Below are 16887 nucleotides of genomic sequence, written 5' to 3'. Positions count from 1 at the left end.
CTGAGAAAGAAACAAAACCCCAAAAACCAAAGAGCCCTAAAAATCTGTCACGAACCTGGCCATAAACAAATTATTATGAGAGGAAGCACGGTTGGGCCAACAATGCAAAACAGGTGCTTGCCGGGGCCTTCATTATCGGCCTACTGGAGCAAGGCACGGGTATAAATCACTATAATTAACCAGCTACGCATGCAGCCTGCGGGTATGAGGGAAAGTTAACTGGCCTGGTCAGCGGATCAGTCAGTCGGTCAGTGAAGGCTGAAAAGTATCTCTCTCTCTCTCTCTCTCTCTCCCCCTCCATCCAAAACAGAGAAATGATTATGGGGTAGGTGAATAGATGCAAAGCTGTACCTCCCTCTCTTTGCCCCCCGACACCCCTCACCCCTTTCTCTAGTAGTGGTGACTAGTGAAACAAAGCCCCTGTAACTGTGATCGTGAACATCAGTCCCTTCGCAAACCTCCTCACCCATTCCATCAAATACACGCACGTTTCTGTGTCTGTGTGTGTGTCTCTCTCTCTGTGTCTCTGTGTGTGTGTGTGTCTCTCTCTCTCACACACACACACCCACAATAATCTAATATCACACTACGAAAAAGCTCTAAGAAATTGTCACCTTCCTGAACATACATATACAGTATATACATAAACAGATTTTTAAGACAGGAAGTACGGTACGTCAGAGCACCTCTGCGATACCGGGGCCTACATAGCACATTGTCGACAGGTCTACAGAAAAGCACACGCATAAAACACTATGACTAACCAGCTAAGCAGCCCAGCAGGTCCCAGGGAAGGTTAATTGGCCTGGTGAGCGTATTTAGTCAGTCAGTCAGTTCGTCAGTTCAAGTGTGCTTCTGTTTCTGTTGTTGTGGAGGATGAAGGTAAATGTCACTCCCCCACTCTTTCCCCTCATCATACCACCTCTCTCCCTTGCCCCAATGATAGTGAAACACTAGCTACCCATGAATGAATGTGAAGGTGAACTCCTATTTCTCACCGCATCCCCTTGACCCCCACCCCCCTCCCTTTCTCTCTCAAGCAGAAGTGAAACAAAACCCACTGGGTCTGTAACTGCACAATGATGATCATAACCTACTCTCCCTTCTCAACCCCCCCATCCCCCCACCCCGCACCCTCCAATCACTCCCTTTAACACACACTCTCTCTCTAATATCATCAAATATCACATTCATCAAATGAAACTACTACTGCTATTAACGCTGCTGGTGCCGCTACTTCTACTTCTGCTGCAGCAGCAACTACTACTACTACTAGTATTACTACTGCTGTTGCTACTACTACTACTATTACTAGTAGTACTACTACTTGGCTGCTGTTGTTGCCATTACTACTGCTACTACTACTAGATATAATAATGTGTACACAAAATTGCAACATGGCAAACCATCACACAACTCGGAACGAACAAAAAGAACTACAAAAAAATTAACGCAGGAAGATGAGATAAAAATTTAAAAAAAGAAGAAGAAAATAAACACTGTCAAAAAAACACAAAAAAACTAGGCCATTATGTGTAAACAAATTATGACATGAAGCACGATCGCACCACCAATACTGTACCCAGGTGTTGCAAGGGCCTACGTAGTATACATTGTCCACCAACAAGGCACGCGCATAAAACATTACAATTAACCAGCTAAACAGCCCTGCCGGCCTCTGGGAGAGTTAACTGGCCTGGTGAGCGGATTAGTCACTCAGTCAGTCAGTGCAAGCCTGTTTCTGTTTCCATTGTGGATGGTGGGCATGTTGTTATCCTCCCCTGCCATACTCTCCCCTCTGCTTCTCTTCCACTCCTCTCTCTCTCGATTCCCAAATCTGAGCAAAACAATCACTGTTGTAAATGAACGTGACCAACATACGGATGAACCATCTAACTCCGTTTCACTTCCCTCTCCCTCTCTCTCTCTTCATACACACACGCGCGCGCGCGCACACACACACACACACACGTTTCTTATTCATAAATATATGGGTGAACTCCCTCCCATTCCCTCACTCCCTCCTCCCCTCTTCAACTCTCCAGAGAACGCCCCACCCACCCCCACCCCCCGCACCAACACCCCATCCCTCCCTCTCTCTCTCTTTGTCTCACTCTCCAAGACGGCAACTGTAAATACTGAAACTAAAGGTAACTCCCTCTACTCCTTAACTCCTTCCATCACCTCTTTCTCCCACTCCTTCTTTCTACCCGTTGACCTGCATACTCACTGACTGACATGCTGACTGTTCAGAGCTCTGTGCGTGACGATCCTCTGGCAATAATTCATTACTATGGTCATTTGTGGAGTTCGGTGCTGCACCCACTACACCGACAACACCACCGATGAAGTATAAGGGGTCAGTAAGTTGGGTGGTCACTGGTGTGTGCATGGAGAGGGTTTGTGTCTTGGGTGCGGGTTATCTGTCACTGCATCCGTGCTCATCCTCCAGTCGTCTCGACTTAGTCTTGCCACTGGAAATTGGTGGACCCGGACGAGAGAGTGAGGTTGACGTTGCGCAACTCCTCTTCACTTTAAACAAACTCATCGCGCAAGTCATCAGTCATCCAAAGGCACCAAGTTGTGCGAGGCCAACAGGACTGCTGCAGCTGTTCAGAAGAGGCAGGCCAGAAAGTCACGGGCAAACAAGCTCCCTGACAATGGTATGCCTGTCTTTGTCTGCCCCAACTGTCAGCGAACATTTCGTGCGCAGATTGGACTATTCAGCCATCTGCGCATTCACAGATAGATTCATGAGCATCCTCCCCCCCACCCCACCACCACCCTCCCCCCATCCCCCAGCTGGATGACAACGATGGTCATCATCGATCTCGATGGACACACACCACCACCACCATCTGTCACTGACGTGTGTGCTGGCTTCTGACAAGCAGTGATAAATTGCATTGTCTGTTTCTGCTGCTGCTACCTGTTGAAAAGTGACCTCCCCCCTTCTCTCTCTCTCTCTCTCTCTCTCTCTCTGGTACACAGACATGTAGTCAATAACACATTCACACAATACACACTCCTCTGCCTGACTGACCAACACCCGAACACTCCTCCCTTTCTCTCTTTCTGTCTCTCTCTCTCAATTCATCAGTCAAGGAAGGGGTTTTGCTGGCATGAAAACGCAGAGAAAACTGGAATAGGTGTCTGTCTGCACACTGGCACTAAATGCCTATCCATAATTCTCAAAGAAATTGTGGTGTTATATGGCTTTAAAAATAAAGTGCTAAAGAATCCAACAGAATTGATTACATTTTTACATACATGGCTTGACTATTTAAGTGCCTTTGCCTTTCTTTGTCTTTTTTTGGGGGAAAAATTCAAGTCTATTATTCAATGCTCAGTTCTGATAATTAGGTCTCAATTAGTCAAACTTAAAACCAGTTTTTCCAACAGCAGGTCTAACCTCACTCATTGCAAAAAAACATGCTGACTAAGATTACAATACATGACGACTTTGTACTGTACAATGCTGACTCAGACAACGGAAATTGACAAATGAAAATGAAACTGTTGAACTGTTTATATATACAGAACAAACTTTCTATTCTAAAGGTGAATTTTGAAACTATGCCAATACAACCATATCAAACCATGCTGAGTCAAGCATGCTGCTTTCAGCAAAACAAAAAAACAATGGCAATAACCCTTACCACTTTGTTTAAAACAGGAAGACATGAAAAGCAAAAAAAAAAAAAAAATATATATATTGTTTTTTTAATGCAAACAGCCAAGACAGCTGTTAATGCCAGCAACTTACACGTACATTTGTTCTTTTATATACACATACATGCGCATGCACTCACGCACACACACACTGCATAACAGATTAATAATTAAAGGTAAAAAAACAACAAATTAATTTGAACTCCACTCTCTTGAGCTATGCTGTCTGGCCTGAATTTAAAAAGCTCTCTCGACGGGCGCAATAGCCTAGTGGTTAAAGTGTTGGACTGTCAATCTGAGGGTCCCGGGTTCAAATCACAGTGACGGCGCCTGGTGGGTAAAGGGTGGAGATTTTTACGATCTCTCAGGTCAACATATGTGCAGACCTGCTAGTGCCTGAACCCCCTTCGTGTGTATATGCAAGCAGAAGATCAAATACGCACGTTAAAGATCCTGTAATCCATGTCAGCGTTCAGTGGGTTATGGAAACAAGAACATACCCAGCATGAACACCCCCGAAAACGGAGTATGGCTGCCTACATGGCAGGGTAAAAACGGTCATACACGTAAAAGCCCACTCGTGTGCATACGAGTGAACGCAGAAGAAGAAGAAAAGCTTTCTCTCCTCATGAGAGACAGAGGCAAACTAGAGAGAGAGAGAGAGAGAGAGAGAGAGAGAGAGAGAGAGAGAGAGATGGACTGACACATGAATATAATTATAACAGCTGGGAAGAAAGAAAGACCAACTTATTTGAAACAGAAACTGTATTCACAAAACTGAAGCAGACTCTCAGCCACAGTGCATGCACACGTAAACTGTATATCTATAAAAATTTTAAATAAAAAATTTAATGAAAAAAACATCCTTTGTTTTGACTCTCTTACTTCTCCCTTGTTCAATGTAAAATATTCAACAAAATTTTGATGTCGTTTAACAAATGACTTACTTATATAGTTTATCTAACAATAAATCATGATTTTGGGTATGAAAGATTGCATTCTAACACAAAGACAGACAGACACACACACACACACACTCATGTACACACACACACACACTCATGTACACATGTGCACACACACACACACACACACTCTCTCTCTCTCTAAACTGACTACATCACACTTTATCAACTGGTTTTACACACATGTTTACACTCATCAGATCCACCCAGCCTGTCCAGTAATCACCTCCATCACCCCCTCCCCCATCTCACCTGTCTGACTCTGACCCTCCTCATCATGTCCCCATACCACCTCACCTCAATATCCCCACAAACACCCCCCCCCCCTTCGGCCCCCTCCCCCCCCCCCCCAACCCCCCTTTCCCTAACCCCAAGTCCCCTTCTCACCTGTTAGAACTTTTCTATCTGAGACCCCTGGATAGTGTTCTCTCTGATTTTGGGAAAGGTGAGTTATGGCCTCAAGACACTGTAGACACACAAAAAAAACTGACAAGAAACCCCCTGGGTCAGACATGCCCTGAAGTCCAAGCATTTCACTGGTGATGGTATGTCTCCCTTTGTAAAAAAAAAAAAAAATCCTATCTTTGAGGAGAAAGGCTTCTTGGCAGGACTTCAATGAAAAGAAACGTTTCCCAGATAACAGGTGTTCTTGGCCAGTCCGTCCTTTCAACATAGAGCTTGGTACTCAGTTACTGTCTGGAGATCTAAACACAGAACTTGAAAGTATTCAGGTTTCAAGGGATGTAAATGGGTGGCTGCATGCGAGCATTCGTGAAGTGTGAGTGTGTTTAACTTCTATGGATCATCCACTTCGCACACTCAGCTAAATCTGTATTTCTTTGAAGAATATTTCTGTCATGAAATGAGCAGAGATACACAACAGAAACACACACACACACACACATTTGTACACACAAACGTAAGAAACACATAAGTTTATACACACACACATGCACCCACGCACACATGGTCACACACATGCATACATACACGCACAAGCATGCATGCACACATGCACAAGCGTATTTCCACTCACTCACACACACACACATAATTATACATACGCAAACATATGTAAACACATACACACGCTGTGGAGTGTTAGCTTAGTGGTAACATGTCTGCACAGGAAGCGAGAAAATTTGAGTGCAACAGTTTGAATCCCACTGTCGCCAGTATTTTCTCCCCCTCCACTAGACCTTTGGTGGTGGTCTGGATGCTAGGTATTCGGAAGAGACGATAAACCAAGGCCATGCATGCAGCATGTACTTAATGCACATAAAAGTATCCACGGCAACAAGAGGCAAATTCTGTTGAAAAATCCACTTTGATAGGAAAATAAATAAAATCACACGCAGAAAATATAGAACAAAATAAAAGGTGGCGTTCTCAATCTATTTGTATTTGTATTTCTTTTTATCACAATAGATTTCTCTGTGTGAAATTCGGGTTACTCTCCCCAAGGAGAGCAAATCGCTACACTACAGCGCCACCCATTTTTTGGTATTTTTTCCTGTGTGCAGTTTTACTTGTTTTTCCTATTGAAGTGGATTCTTCTACAGAATTTTGCCAGGAACAACCCTTTTCTTGCCATGGGTTCTTTTACGTGCACTAAGTGCATGCTGCACACGGGACCTCTGTTTATCGTCTCATCCGGATGACTAGCATCCAGACAACCACTCAAGGTCTAGTGGAGAGGGAGAAAATATCAGAGGCTGAGCCTGGAAAGAATGGCCCTAATTTCACAGAGAAATCTGTTGTGACAACAGAGTAATAAAATACAATACAATATACAACACATACATACATGTAAAAGCATACACACCCATGCATGCTCAAACACACACACACACACACACACACACACACACACACACAGTCCCTTCTGAAAACAAAGTAGTGCATTGTGGTGCCATCCTCTCCTCAAAAATGACAACACAAATCCAAGATGAACAGACGGGAAAAAGCTCTCATGGCATAAAAATCAGTCGCTATCTAGACAATGTCATTATTCACACTCACACAGACAAGCACTTGAGTTCTAGTCCTTTCAAGGGGAACTCTTGTCATTCACATTACTCATGACCACTGCCTGGTAGTGGTACTTCACTTTGAATCTCTGCTAAAAAGTACAGGAATGACTCACAGTCACAAGCACATCGTGATATGATATCATTTGAAACCGGTCTGGAAAATTCGTTGTAGTAAACTGTATGAATTATCAACTCCCTGTTCCGAAAGGGGTGCCTTTCTAGTTTCCAACGCCATAAAGCAAAAGCTGTACCTTTACCAAAAACATAGCGACACATTATGCAATATGCAAGAATACTATACAAATAGTTATAAATCAATAATATTTTAACTGATGATATTTTCATCCATTTTGTACTAACTACTAAAGTATTATCTACTGATACTATGTCCTAAGTACTGTAAAAATCTGTGCATTATGTAAAACAAGACTTTAAAAAATAATATCCCATGGCCCCCTTTCAAATCATTGTTTTTATATTGCTTGATTGATTGACTGCATCATTTATGCATTTATTTCTTGTAATTCCGTTGTTATTGTTTTCCTTTCTTTCTTTCTTTTTCTTTCTTTCTATCTTTTTTTGTTTCTTTTTGACAAATTTATTTATGATTTCTAATCCACAGGCTGTTGGACAGAATTACTCAGATTACATTTCATAACTGTAAAATATGTGCCTTATCTATCAGTATCACTGCCAAGGTTTTCATTCATAAGGGATTTTTTTTAAATTTTTTGTATTTAACACTTGCTCATTGAATATTAAACACTTTTACACATTTTGCTCCATAAAATTTAACACATTCTATGTTTTCCAAATAACAGTGGCTTGTGTGGGGTTGGGGTTGGGTTTTTTTTTTTGGTTTTTTTTTGTATTAAAAAAAAAAAATTATGATATAACAACAAATGGGCAAGACAGCAGAAGAATGAGACTGAGAGAGAGACAGAGAAAGAGAGGGAGAGAGAGAGAAAGTGGGTGTACATTTTTGTGTACAGTGCCTATACAGTGTGTCAGAGCATGTGCACACTTCATATGTGTGTGTGTGTGTGTGTGCATGTATCACATATGCATTCATGCAGTTGAGTATGGTGTGTGTGTGTGTGTGTGTGTGTGTGTGTGTGTGTGTCTGTGCATGCTGGTGTTTGTGTACAAATGAGTATGTGTGTGCATGCGTGTAAATACTACAATAATTAATCATATGAAAGTACTTGTTCAACTTTCTTCTAATGTTCTCCCCAAATGTTTCTGTTTTATTTTATTTCTTCTTTTCCTTTTCTTTTTTTTTTCACAGCTATAGAGCTTTCAAAATTTTGACCTCTGAAATGTTAACTTAAAAATAAAAAAAAATCAGCAATCAGGATTTAGCTAAGAAGCAGACAATAACATACATTTCAACAGCTTACACTGTATCATACACTTATAATTATTGATTTAATGGTAAATAATATCAGTTTGGTGATTAAAACAAGAAAAATGAACACTCAGTGACAATTAAAAAAGTAGCTGGAATGAGTTACATCCCATGCATTGGTTGCTTTCTTTCCATGCCTGCTGAGCTACATCTGTTGAACAAGTTGACCCCTCACGTTGCAGACAGGCCACAAGCAATTAACATACTTTCAGACACCTGCGAAAGGGCTTCATACTAATGATTAGGTCTGGCCATTGACTTTCGGTTAGAGACGTTCTTCTATCCAAGAACAAGACCAACTCTAACTTACCTACAAGTTAATGACCAACAGTTAAAAAAAAAAAAGTTTGTCATATATATACTTTTGCACTTTACCATATAATGCTGAATTCCAAATTGTTTGTCTTATACTTCCGTGCTTTATGAAATAATCATGATGCACGTTCAGTCTCTTTATGTCTCTCTCTGTCTCTCTGTCTGTCTCTCTCTCTAAGAATATGTTCAATCCTATGCAGATGCATCACTCTCACTATCCATCTGACTCAACTATCTCAGTTTTGGCACTCCTTGTCTGATACGGATGTTCAGCAGCCTTCCCCATCTAAATACTGTCACATCAGTCTTTCTAAATAATGATATTTAACATAATAAAGAATACAATCTTTTGGCTACAGTATATAATCATTTTAAAATAATTAGTTCATCATTCTGTTCCCCTTAAAAAAACAACAACAAAAAAACCCAAAAAAAACTTGTTATTATCTTTTTAGACTTTTATTACCTTATCAGACTTGATACCAAATGAAACATTATTTACAGATTAAGTATTTTGATACTGATAACTGAAACAGATTTTGCTTCATGGCAGTTGAAAAATTGTTTTGTACCATATAATTTACACACCATTACATGCTGATGCATGATGTAATGTGTCCGGTTGTTTACCTGCACTCATTTTCTTCCACTGTTATGTTGCTGCTGTTACTCCCTTGCAATGAACTAATGAAGATTAGATTTTCTCTTAATACATGAAAGCATCACCAGCATGAAAAGAAGTTTTTTTTGACACATCACACATCCCAGTCACATAAACACCTTTTTAGCAAATGCCTTTATATTTGACATGCGTCTGTATAGAATTAAGCCTTTCATTTTCAACCATGGAGATATCCATAAGGTATCAGGGGTAAAGGCATAATCAACTTTCCAGTCTCTCATTTGCAAATGCTTACTTCCCTGCAAATGGCCACTGCCTTGATGGGTGTTCAAACCAATACCTCAGCAAGTTTTGGCTGGATTTTGATGTACTTTTTTTTTGCGTTTTCTAAAGCAAAAATCCATTGAGCATGTCCACATGGCTGCCAGGATGTACAGTACAGAAGAGGTGACTAGAATTTGTTTGATTTTCCACACAACGTCGACAACAGCATCTATGAAAACGTGATAGAAAACAAAAGTAATGTTGTTGATCAACTGAAGTGATTCTGGTTATTCTGGTGATGATTACATTCTACAAAGTACATCAACAGGAAGGGGGTGGGGTCACGTTAGAAGCAGACATAGAAAAATATCCCAATATATTATTTTGAAAACTTCATTTTTTGGTTTTCATTTACAATGACACCCTCCAGATGAAAGCTTCAAGCCAAAATACTGTCTACAGTGAGCTTTTGTGTTGTAATATAGTGTGATAGTGTTTGTGGGTGTTGGGTGGGAGAGTGTGTGTGTAGATGTATTTGAGTGTTTATATATGGTGTTTATCTTTAAAACAACTTGACAGTGGAGGAAACAACATAATTGCACTTGGTTGTTGTCTAATACATCTGCTAATATTTCAGCAACATTTCCACCCATAGAATAAACAAACTTGAATTTTCTTCCCCTTTTTTCATTTCAAAATATTTTGTGTGCTTTTGTTGCTGTTGTTGTTTTTCTAAAAATCTATCTTCCCCTCACTGGGAGTTATCTAATTTTGTCAACTTTGAATTTATGATAATTTTATTCTCCATTCATTCATTCATTTTCCCTCCAAGAAAACATATACTTTCACATAATTTTGAGCATAATTTTCATTTTCGAGATTTAAAAAAAATTATTATTATTTTGAAAAATTATTATTATTTTTTTTTTTTAGGTTGGTGATTATCTTGCAAAAATCAAAAACAAACAGTTCTGGAAGTGAAAGGAATAATCCACTATACTCCCTTGTTCATTGCAATTCTTTGGTCAGTCATGCTGTGTATTGGAAATGCTGGATTACACATAACTAAGTCTGCTATAATATGACAAAACAAACAAACAAAAACAACAACACAACAAAACAAACAAGCAAATAAACAAAACAAAAACAGTCTGTTACTCTGTGAACTATTTTAAATGTTGCTGGTGGGTATTCATTATGTAACTTTAATACTTAAATAAGACCTCTGCTGACAGATTTGAACAAATCTTTTGACAGAAATATGCACAGAAAAAACCTGATAGTAAGTTTTTGATCCTTGAAAACACACACACACACACACACACCGCGCACACGTAAAGCGCGCGCTCCCACACACCGTACCCACACTCGGTGAAGCGCACGCACGCACGCACGCAAGCACACACACACACACACATGTACGCACGCCTCGCACCCACGCACGCACGCGCACACACACACACACACACACACACACACACACCAGTGCCAGACATCTGGGACAAGCTGACGCAGACAGTCAAACCACGCAACGCAATTTTCTGCTTGAATCATCAAAAGATGTTTGCCTTATTCTGACCAAAACAGCTACAACTTGACTAACCTTTAACTCCGAGTCTGCCGAATCCTTTCGAAGCCCTTGGACCAGCACCTTCAATCACAGTTTCAGATTAGTTTCGTCCAAACTTGTCCAAGAGCTTTCGTCGAAACTTCTGCATCTGAATGAACTTTCATTGGATGAAACCGGAAGCCGCACTGGGCAGAACAGCCTCGTTTTCGTACAGCATGTGGAACCGCGATATTTGCATCACAATAAAGGGGCGTGGCAAGCATAATTATATAATTATTCTTACATCTTCCCTACTTTTCCCCATTCTGTTCTTCCAGGGCTTAGATAAATAAATCGAAAAAACAAATGAATAAATGGGTAATTACCTAGATGGAAAATATATGTAACAAGCTCAACTCACTGCATGCTATAGAAAAATCTTACATTCAACACCGGCTTTCACAGATCATAGTAATTATGTTTTCACAGAAAGGAAATTTCGTGGCGCTTGCCGACCGCGGTGTTGGAGAAAAATAACATGAAGTAAGGACTTAGAATCATACTAGTAACGATCGAAGGGGAAGCCAAAGTCAGGAGTGTAGCATTCAGCCCGAACGTGAGTGTCAGGAAAACAACAACAACACTGAACACCAACAACACAAGTACAACAACAACAACAACAACAACAGCAACAGCGGCAGCAACAGCGGCAGCAACAACAACAACTCACAGACGTTCTCTGTCGTAATTTAATGTGCTGCTTTTGTGTCACATTAGGTTCGTCTACAATCTGTTGCCGGGTGCGTATTTTTAAGTGCCTGTGGGACCTCAGTAGTTGAACACGAGGGAAAACGACAACTTTCAAGTTTACAGCCCGCAGGTTTTCAGAAGCACGAGGGATGATCGAACACATATGGCGTCTCGCAAACATGCCGACTGATGGTGTACATATGCACGTGGTGTCAAAATCAGTATAGTATCAGTCAGATATAATTATCCGGTTTCATTATTGTGATGTACGAACTTTTATCAGTAATCTCACGGCTCTCTGTCTTTTTCTGTCCGAGTGACTGTGTGTGTGTGTGTGTGTGTGTGTGTGTGTGTGTGTGTGTGTGTGTGTGTGTGTGTGTGTGTGTGTGTGTGTGTGTGTGTGTGTGTGTGTGTGTGTGTGTGTGTGTGTGTGTGTGTGTGTGTGCCCGGCAGTGCACGGTTGGTGTGCACTACTGATGAGTATGTGTAAGTGTGTCACAGCCGTGTGTGTGTGTGTGTGTGTGTGTGTGTGTGTGTGTGTGTGTGTGTGTGTGTGTGTGTGTGTGTGTGTGTGTGTGTGTGTGTGTGTGTGTGTGTGTTTGTGTGTGTGTGTGTTTGCGCGCGCGCGCGTGCGTGTATGTGTGCGTACGTGCGTGTGTTTTATCTACCAGTTTTGCGGTTTTCCAGACTGATGTTTCACGTTTTCACACGTGCACTGCCAACTTATTTCAAACGAGCAGGTCTTCGACAATAAGTATAGGCCAATGTGGATGCATGTGATTGGCGTACCCTTGTCTCCATTTTTTTTAAGTAATTGTACACAATGTCAGTCTTTCTACTGAACCATGACAATACATAAGTACCGGGTTCCGTCGTGCAGGAGTAGATGTGACGTAGGCCTATTGTTTAGACCTCAGTCAGTGTGTTAGTCATTGCGCTGTTATGATCTCTGCCGGATCAGAGACACTTGAGTGAAGATCTGTGGGTGACAGGATCAGACTCAATAGTGGAATTTCGCTTTGTCCGGCTTCGTCACTGTCCGTGTCTGTCTGTCTGTCTGCGTTCTTGCTCTGTCTGTTTCTCTCTCTCTCTCCCAGCCCCTCAGTCCCCCCTTTTTTTTTTCTTCTTCTTCAGTACTCTTTACTTTCTTGACTTTATACCGGCACCAAAATGACACATGGGAACTGAAAAAAAAACAACAACAAAAAACAAAAACAAAAAAACCCCAGCAAAACCCCATTGTTATTAGTGTGTTTGTATCTTTATCCCGGTAAAGTAAAATTTCGTTTCGTGAGGTATCACCACCCTCCCCTTCCAGCCTCTCTCGCTCTCTCTCTCTCTTTCTCGCTCGCTCGCTCTCTCTGCCTCAGTATCTGTCCGTCTGTCTTCAGTCTTTGCAGTCAGTGTCTTTGTTCAGTTCCCGGCAAATGAACTGAAGCTCCAGTTGTTCTACGAATGACGGAACTAATCAATGACATCAAGGCAACAGCCCACTAATAGATATAAACCGCACTTCAGCCGTGTGTGTTTGCACCAGACGTATTTTCTGACAATGTAAGACAGCGTGGTCAGTGATGACTCTCTCTCTCTCTCTCTCTCTCTGCCTGCCTGCCTGCCTGTCCGTTTGTCTTCTTTGTAGTGTTTTTGTTCTCGGCAAATAAAGCTCCAGTTGTTCTACGAACGATGGACAAAAATCAGTGACGTCAAGGAAACGGCCCATGGTGTCTGCATCAGACAATGAAAGACAGCGGTCAGTGGTGACTGTCTCCATTGACTGCACGGCGGAACCGGCCGCACTGAACTGGCGTATGACGGCTATGTGATAAGAACTTGAGTGAGAGAGATGAGAGAAAGAGACTCAGAGAGAGAGAGAGAGAGAGAACTTGAATGGTATACGTGGGAGTAAAAGGAGAAGGTGGGAGAAAAGGGAGAGAGAGGGAAAGAGAAATACAGACATAGACTGAAAAGTTGTTTTTCTTGTTTAGTTTAGTTTTGTCTTACACTTCAACCTTCTTTTCATTGTCAAATAGTTTGTGTATTTTCGCCATTGCGTTTGTGTATTGCTTGTTACATATGAACGAGCACGATATAAGCTCATGCTTGTTGTTGCTCAAGTCTTCTTAATTGAACGCTGTATTGCACCTTGTTTCTTGATATTAAAAAAAAAAAAATGTTTAAACCACATGGACAGACAGACAGGCAGACAGATATAAGGAAACAGACAGAGAAAAGAGACAAACATATACAGCCAACACACTGTGAGATACAACTTCAGCCAGAGAGTTTAACTAAACACAAACCGCCTCTTCGGACACTGATATAAACCGACCGAACTACAAAAACTGAGGTGGATACAAACAACAATAAACCTGATATCAGTACCGCAATTTTTTTTTTTTCGTATTTCCTTTTTAAATAAAAATCAAAACTGACAAAACCTTTAAAATTCGAAGGAAAGAAAAGGGCAATTAACTTGACTGAACACTGTGACACACACACACACACACACACACACGTGATAATCTAGTTCTGGCATCGTACACTGAGAAGCACTTTGGAATGTTACTAATCAGATTGTGTGTGTGTGTGTGTGTGTGTGTGTGTGTGCGCGCTCGCTGTTTTTACCTTTCTAATGATTTTTTTTTCATGCCATAATCAAAAGCACTGAGAATAAAAGATGAACGCACAAAAAAGGACAGGGAGAAACAAGTGCGGCAATAAGAAGCCCGAGTGCACGGTCAGAGCTTTTGATGTCTGAATTTGGGAGATCTATAATAATAATAATAACAATAATAATAATAATAATAACATTTCTATTTCTGTTTCTATACCGCCTAATCAAATAATTTTTTTACTCTAAGCGCTTTACTACGATTACCATAGTTCCAATTCAACATAAATAAACCCATTAAAATATGCAGGTTGATCGGCAGTGAAGAAGCGAACATGACAAATTAAAACAAGACATTGCATCAAATTCTAAGGGTAGTAACAACAATAGTAATTTAATCCGTCCAGCAGCACCCCTCATGCAAAACACGACATGCTCAATGATATCATTTTTATTGCACTGTACAGTGTGAAACCCCGGTATGCGTAAAGCATACATTTAAACACAAAATTAAAAACCTACAGTACATCCGTAACCTTCACAGACATCCAGCCAAATCGACACCAAAGTACACACACACACACACACACACACACTATCAATGGTTTACATCCCTGCCCTCAGGGATAATAAGGGTAGAGAATTTCATTCCAGTTTCCGGCCATACCTTCTGATGCTTTAATTCCCTTCGCAAAATGCGCGTCAGTCCAAGACTCCAAGTGAATGCATGTCAGCTTTCATTGTGTTGGCTATGTAAACACGGACAGCGGTACCCAGTGAGCGCCTACGCCCACCATTAATATATATATATATATATATATATATATATATATATATATATATATATATATATATAATCATAGATGCCGTGTGTGTGTGTGTGTGTGTGTGTGTGTGTGTGTGTCCCGGCTGCCGACCGTTCTGTGTCGTCAGCTATTGTCCGAATTCATGTAGAAAATCACTGACGACAGAGGTCAGAAATACTAGAAGAAAAAAGTTGATAGACTGAAGAGTTGACTGGGAAATAAAACTCGGTTTTTCTTTTTCGGTTGGTGGAACAGTTTTTATCCATCTATATGTCTGTTTGTTTGTCTGTCAGTACATCAGTACGTGAGTCTGTCTGCATATACATCTGTTTGTCTGTTTGTAGGTATTTGTATCTTTGTCTGCATGTATAGATATTGTAGGTATTTGTGTCTTTGTGTACGTATATAGATATTTGTATCTATCTATGTATATATTTAGTCAATTTATCTGTACTTAATTTCCCCTCACTGTCATGTTTTGTCTATTTATCTCTCTGTCTATATCTATTGATCGATCGATTTGTCTGTCTATCTGCCTGTCTGTCTGTCTATAAACTGTGCCTACTGCCACTACCACTGATACCACTGCTAGTCACGTGCAGGTAATCACAGCACTACTAATTGAAATGACAGTTACTACGTACCGTGACTTCTCAGTACTGACTGCTGTTTCTATGGTATTATTGTTGTTGCTGCTGCTGCCGATAACGTTGTTGTAAGGACCTACCACAACTCTCCTCGCAAACAAAGCGGCTTTCGTAGGTAAGTCAGTGCCGAGAGAGGCGTAACATAAAGAGGGTGGAAGAGGAGAAGGTGTCGGGGAAGGGCTCATGAAGATGGAAAGGTTCGTCCGGTGTATGCACGGTACGTGCACAAAACCAAAACTTGGCTGATTGACAATAGCGGGACTGAGAGGCTTGACTGACCAGTGGAGGGATAGTGGGAAACCTACTCACCAGCAAGACATGCAACGAACCAACCAACCAATCAACCAACCACCAATGAGACTGAAAGCAAGTAAACAAGCAAATGTGAAAGAGCGATCAGTGATGGAAAAAAAAAAAAAAAAAAAAAAAAAAAAGCAACAACAAAAGTTCAACTACTGACTTACTCGAACACTGAGTCAGAGTCGGAATCCAGACTGGAGAGATAATCCGTGGTGAACATCATGTTTCACGACTGAAACTGACACAGGAGTCAGGTTGACGGCTTCAGTTTCCGGCTTCGGCTTGGTGAAGATCGACTTGAGACACCCAGCCACACACACACACACACACACACACACACACTCACACAGACACACTCACACACACACAAACAAACAACAAAATCAGTGCACACTTAGCTGTACTGCACAAGAGACACACCACTGACGACTGAAACGAATCGCTGACAGGTCGATGTTTGTCATGATTTGAACCCACGACTAATATCGTGGCCTTCATTAAGATTTCACGTTGTCTAATATGTTCGTCCGCCTAGACTCTGTTTTAAACACGACCAGTAGCCCATACAAACTCAGTCACACTTTTGCATACATATTTTCACACACACACACGCACACATACACACACACACAAAAAAAAACAACAACAAAAAAACCCAGTTTTGTAGATGCGGTCTTGACGATTCATGTCAGTGTAATTACGATGCTGCACACAGGCTCATATCGTACGTCCACACTCACGCACACTGCCGCAGGGCCAATAATAACAACAGCTTTTTGCCACCGGCCCTTAAGTGTGTAGCCAGGATGTATTCTTTTGACAAGGTCATTCACTTCCACAGTCTTGACTTTCGGTCTGTCGTGTATCCGCTTCCTCTGGTGGTTAATTCAGTGAAGGGTTTGATTTTGTCATCTTGGAGGAATCTTGTCAACTCTGACACTTCCA

At 41.1% G+C, this 16887-nt stretch overlaps 1 protein-coding gene across 2 annotated transcripts in view; it reads right to left on the bottom strand.

Annotated features, from left to right (window-relative positions):
* The window catches only part of LOC143295313 (CAP-Gly domain-containing linker protein 4-like), a 61940-nt gene extending 45310 nt beyond the window's left edge, over positions 1-16630 (bottom strand). The window contains exon 1 of one of the 2 annotated variants that reach the window (XM_076606944.1): positions 16107-16630. In XM_076606944.1, the coding sequence (XP_076463059.1) occupies positions 16107-16165 (59 nt within the window). In that variant the 5' untranslated portion in view covers positions 16166-16630. Of the gene's footprint in view, positions 1-10882; positions 11021-16106 lie in introns of those variants that run through there. The other variant, XM_076606945.1, reaches the window with a different exon arrangement.
* Positions 16631-16887: the final 257 nt, after the last annotated feature.

This window comes from Babylonia areolata, chromosome 20 (assembly GCF_041734735.1).
Source record: "Babylonia areolata isolate BAREFJ2019XMU chromosome 20, ASM4173473v1, whole genome shotgun sequence".
NCBI lineage: Eukaryota > Metazoa > Mollusca > Gastropoda > Neogastropoda > Buccinidae > Babylonia > Babylonia areolata.
The sequence above is the reverse complement of the archived record's forward strand: the minus strand, read 5'-3'. Positions and strand labels throughout refer to the sequence as shown.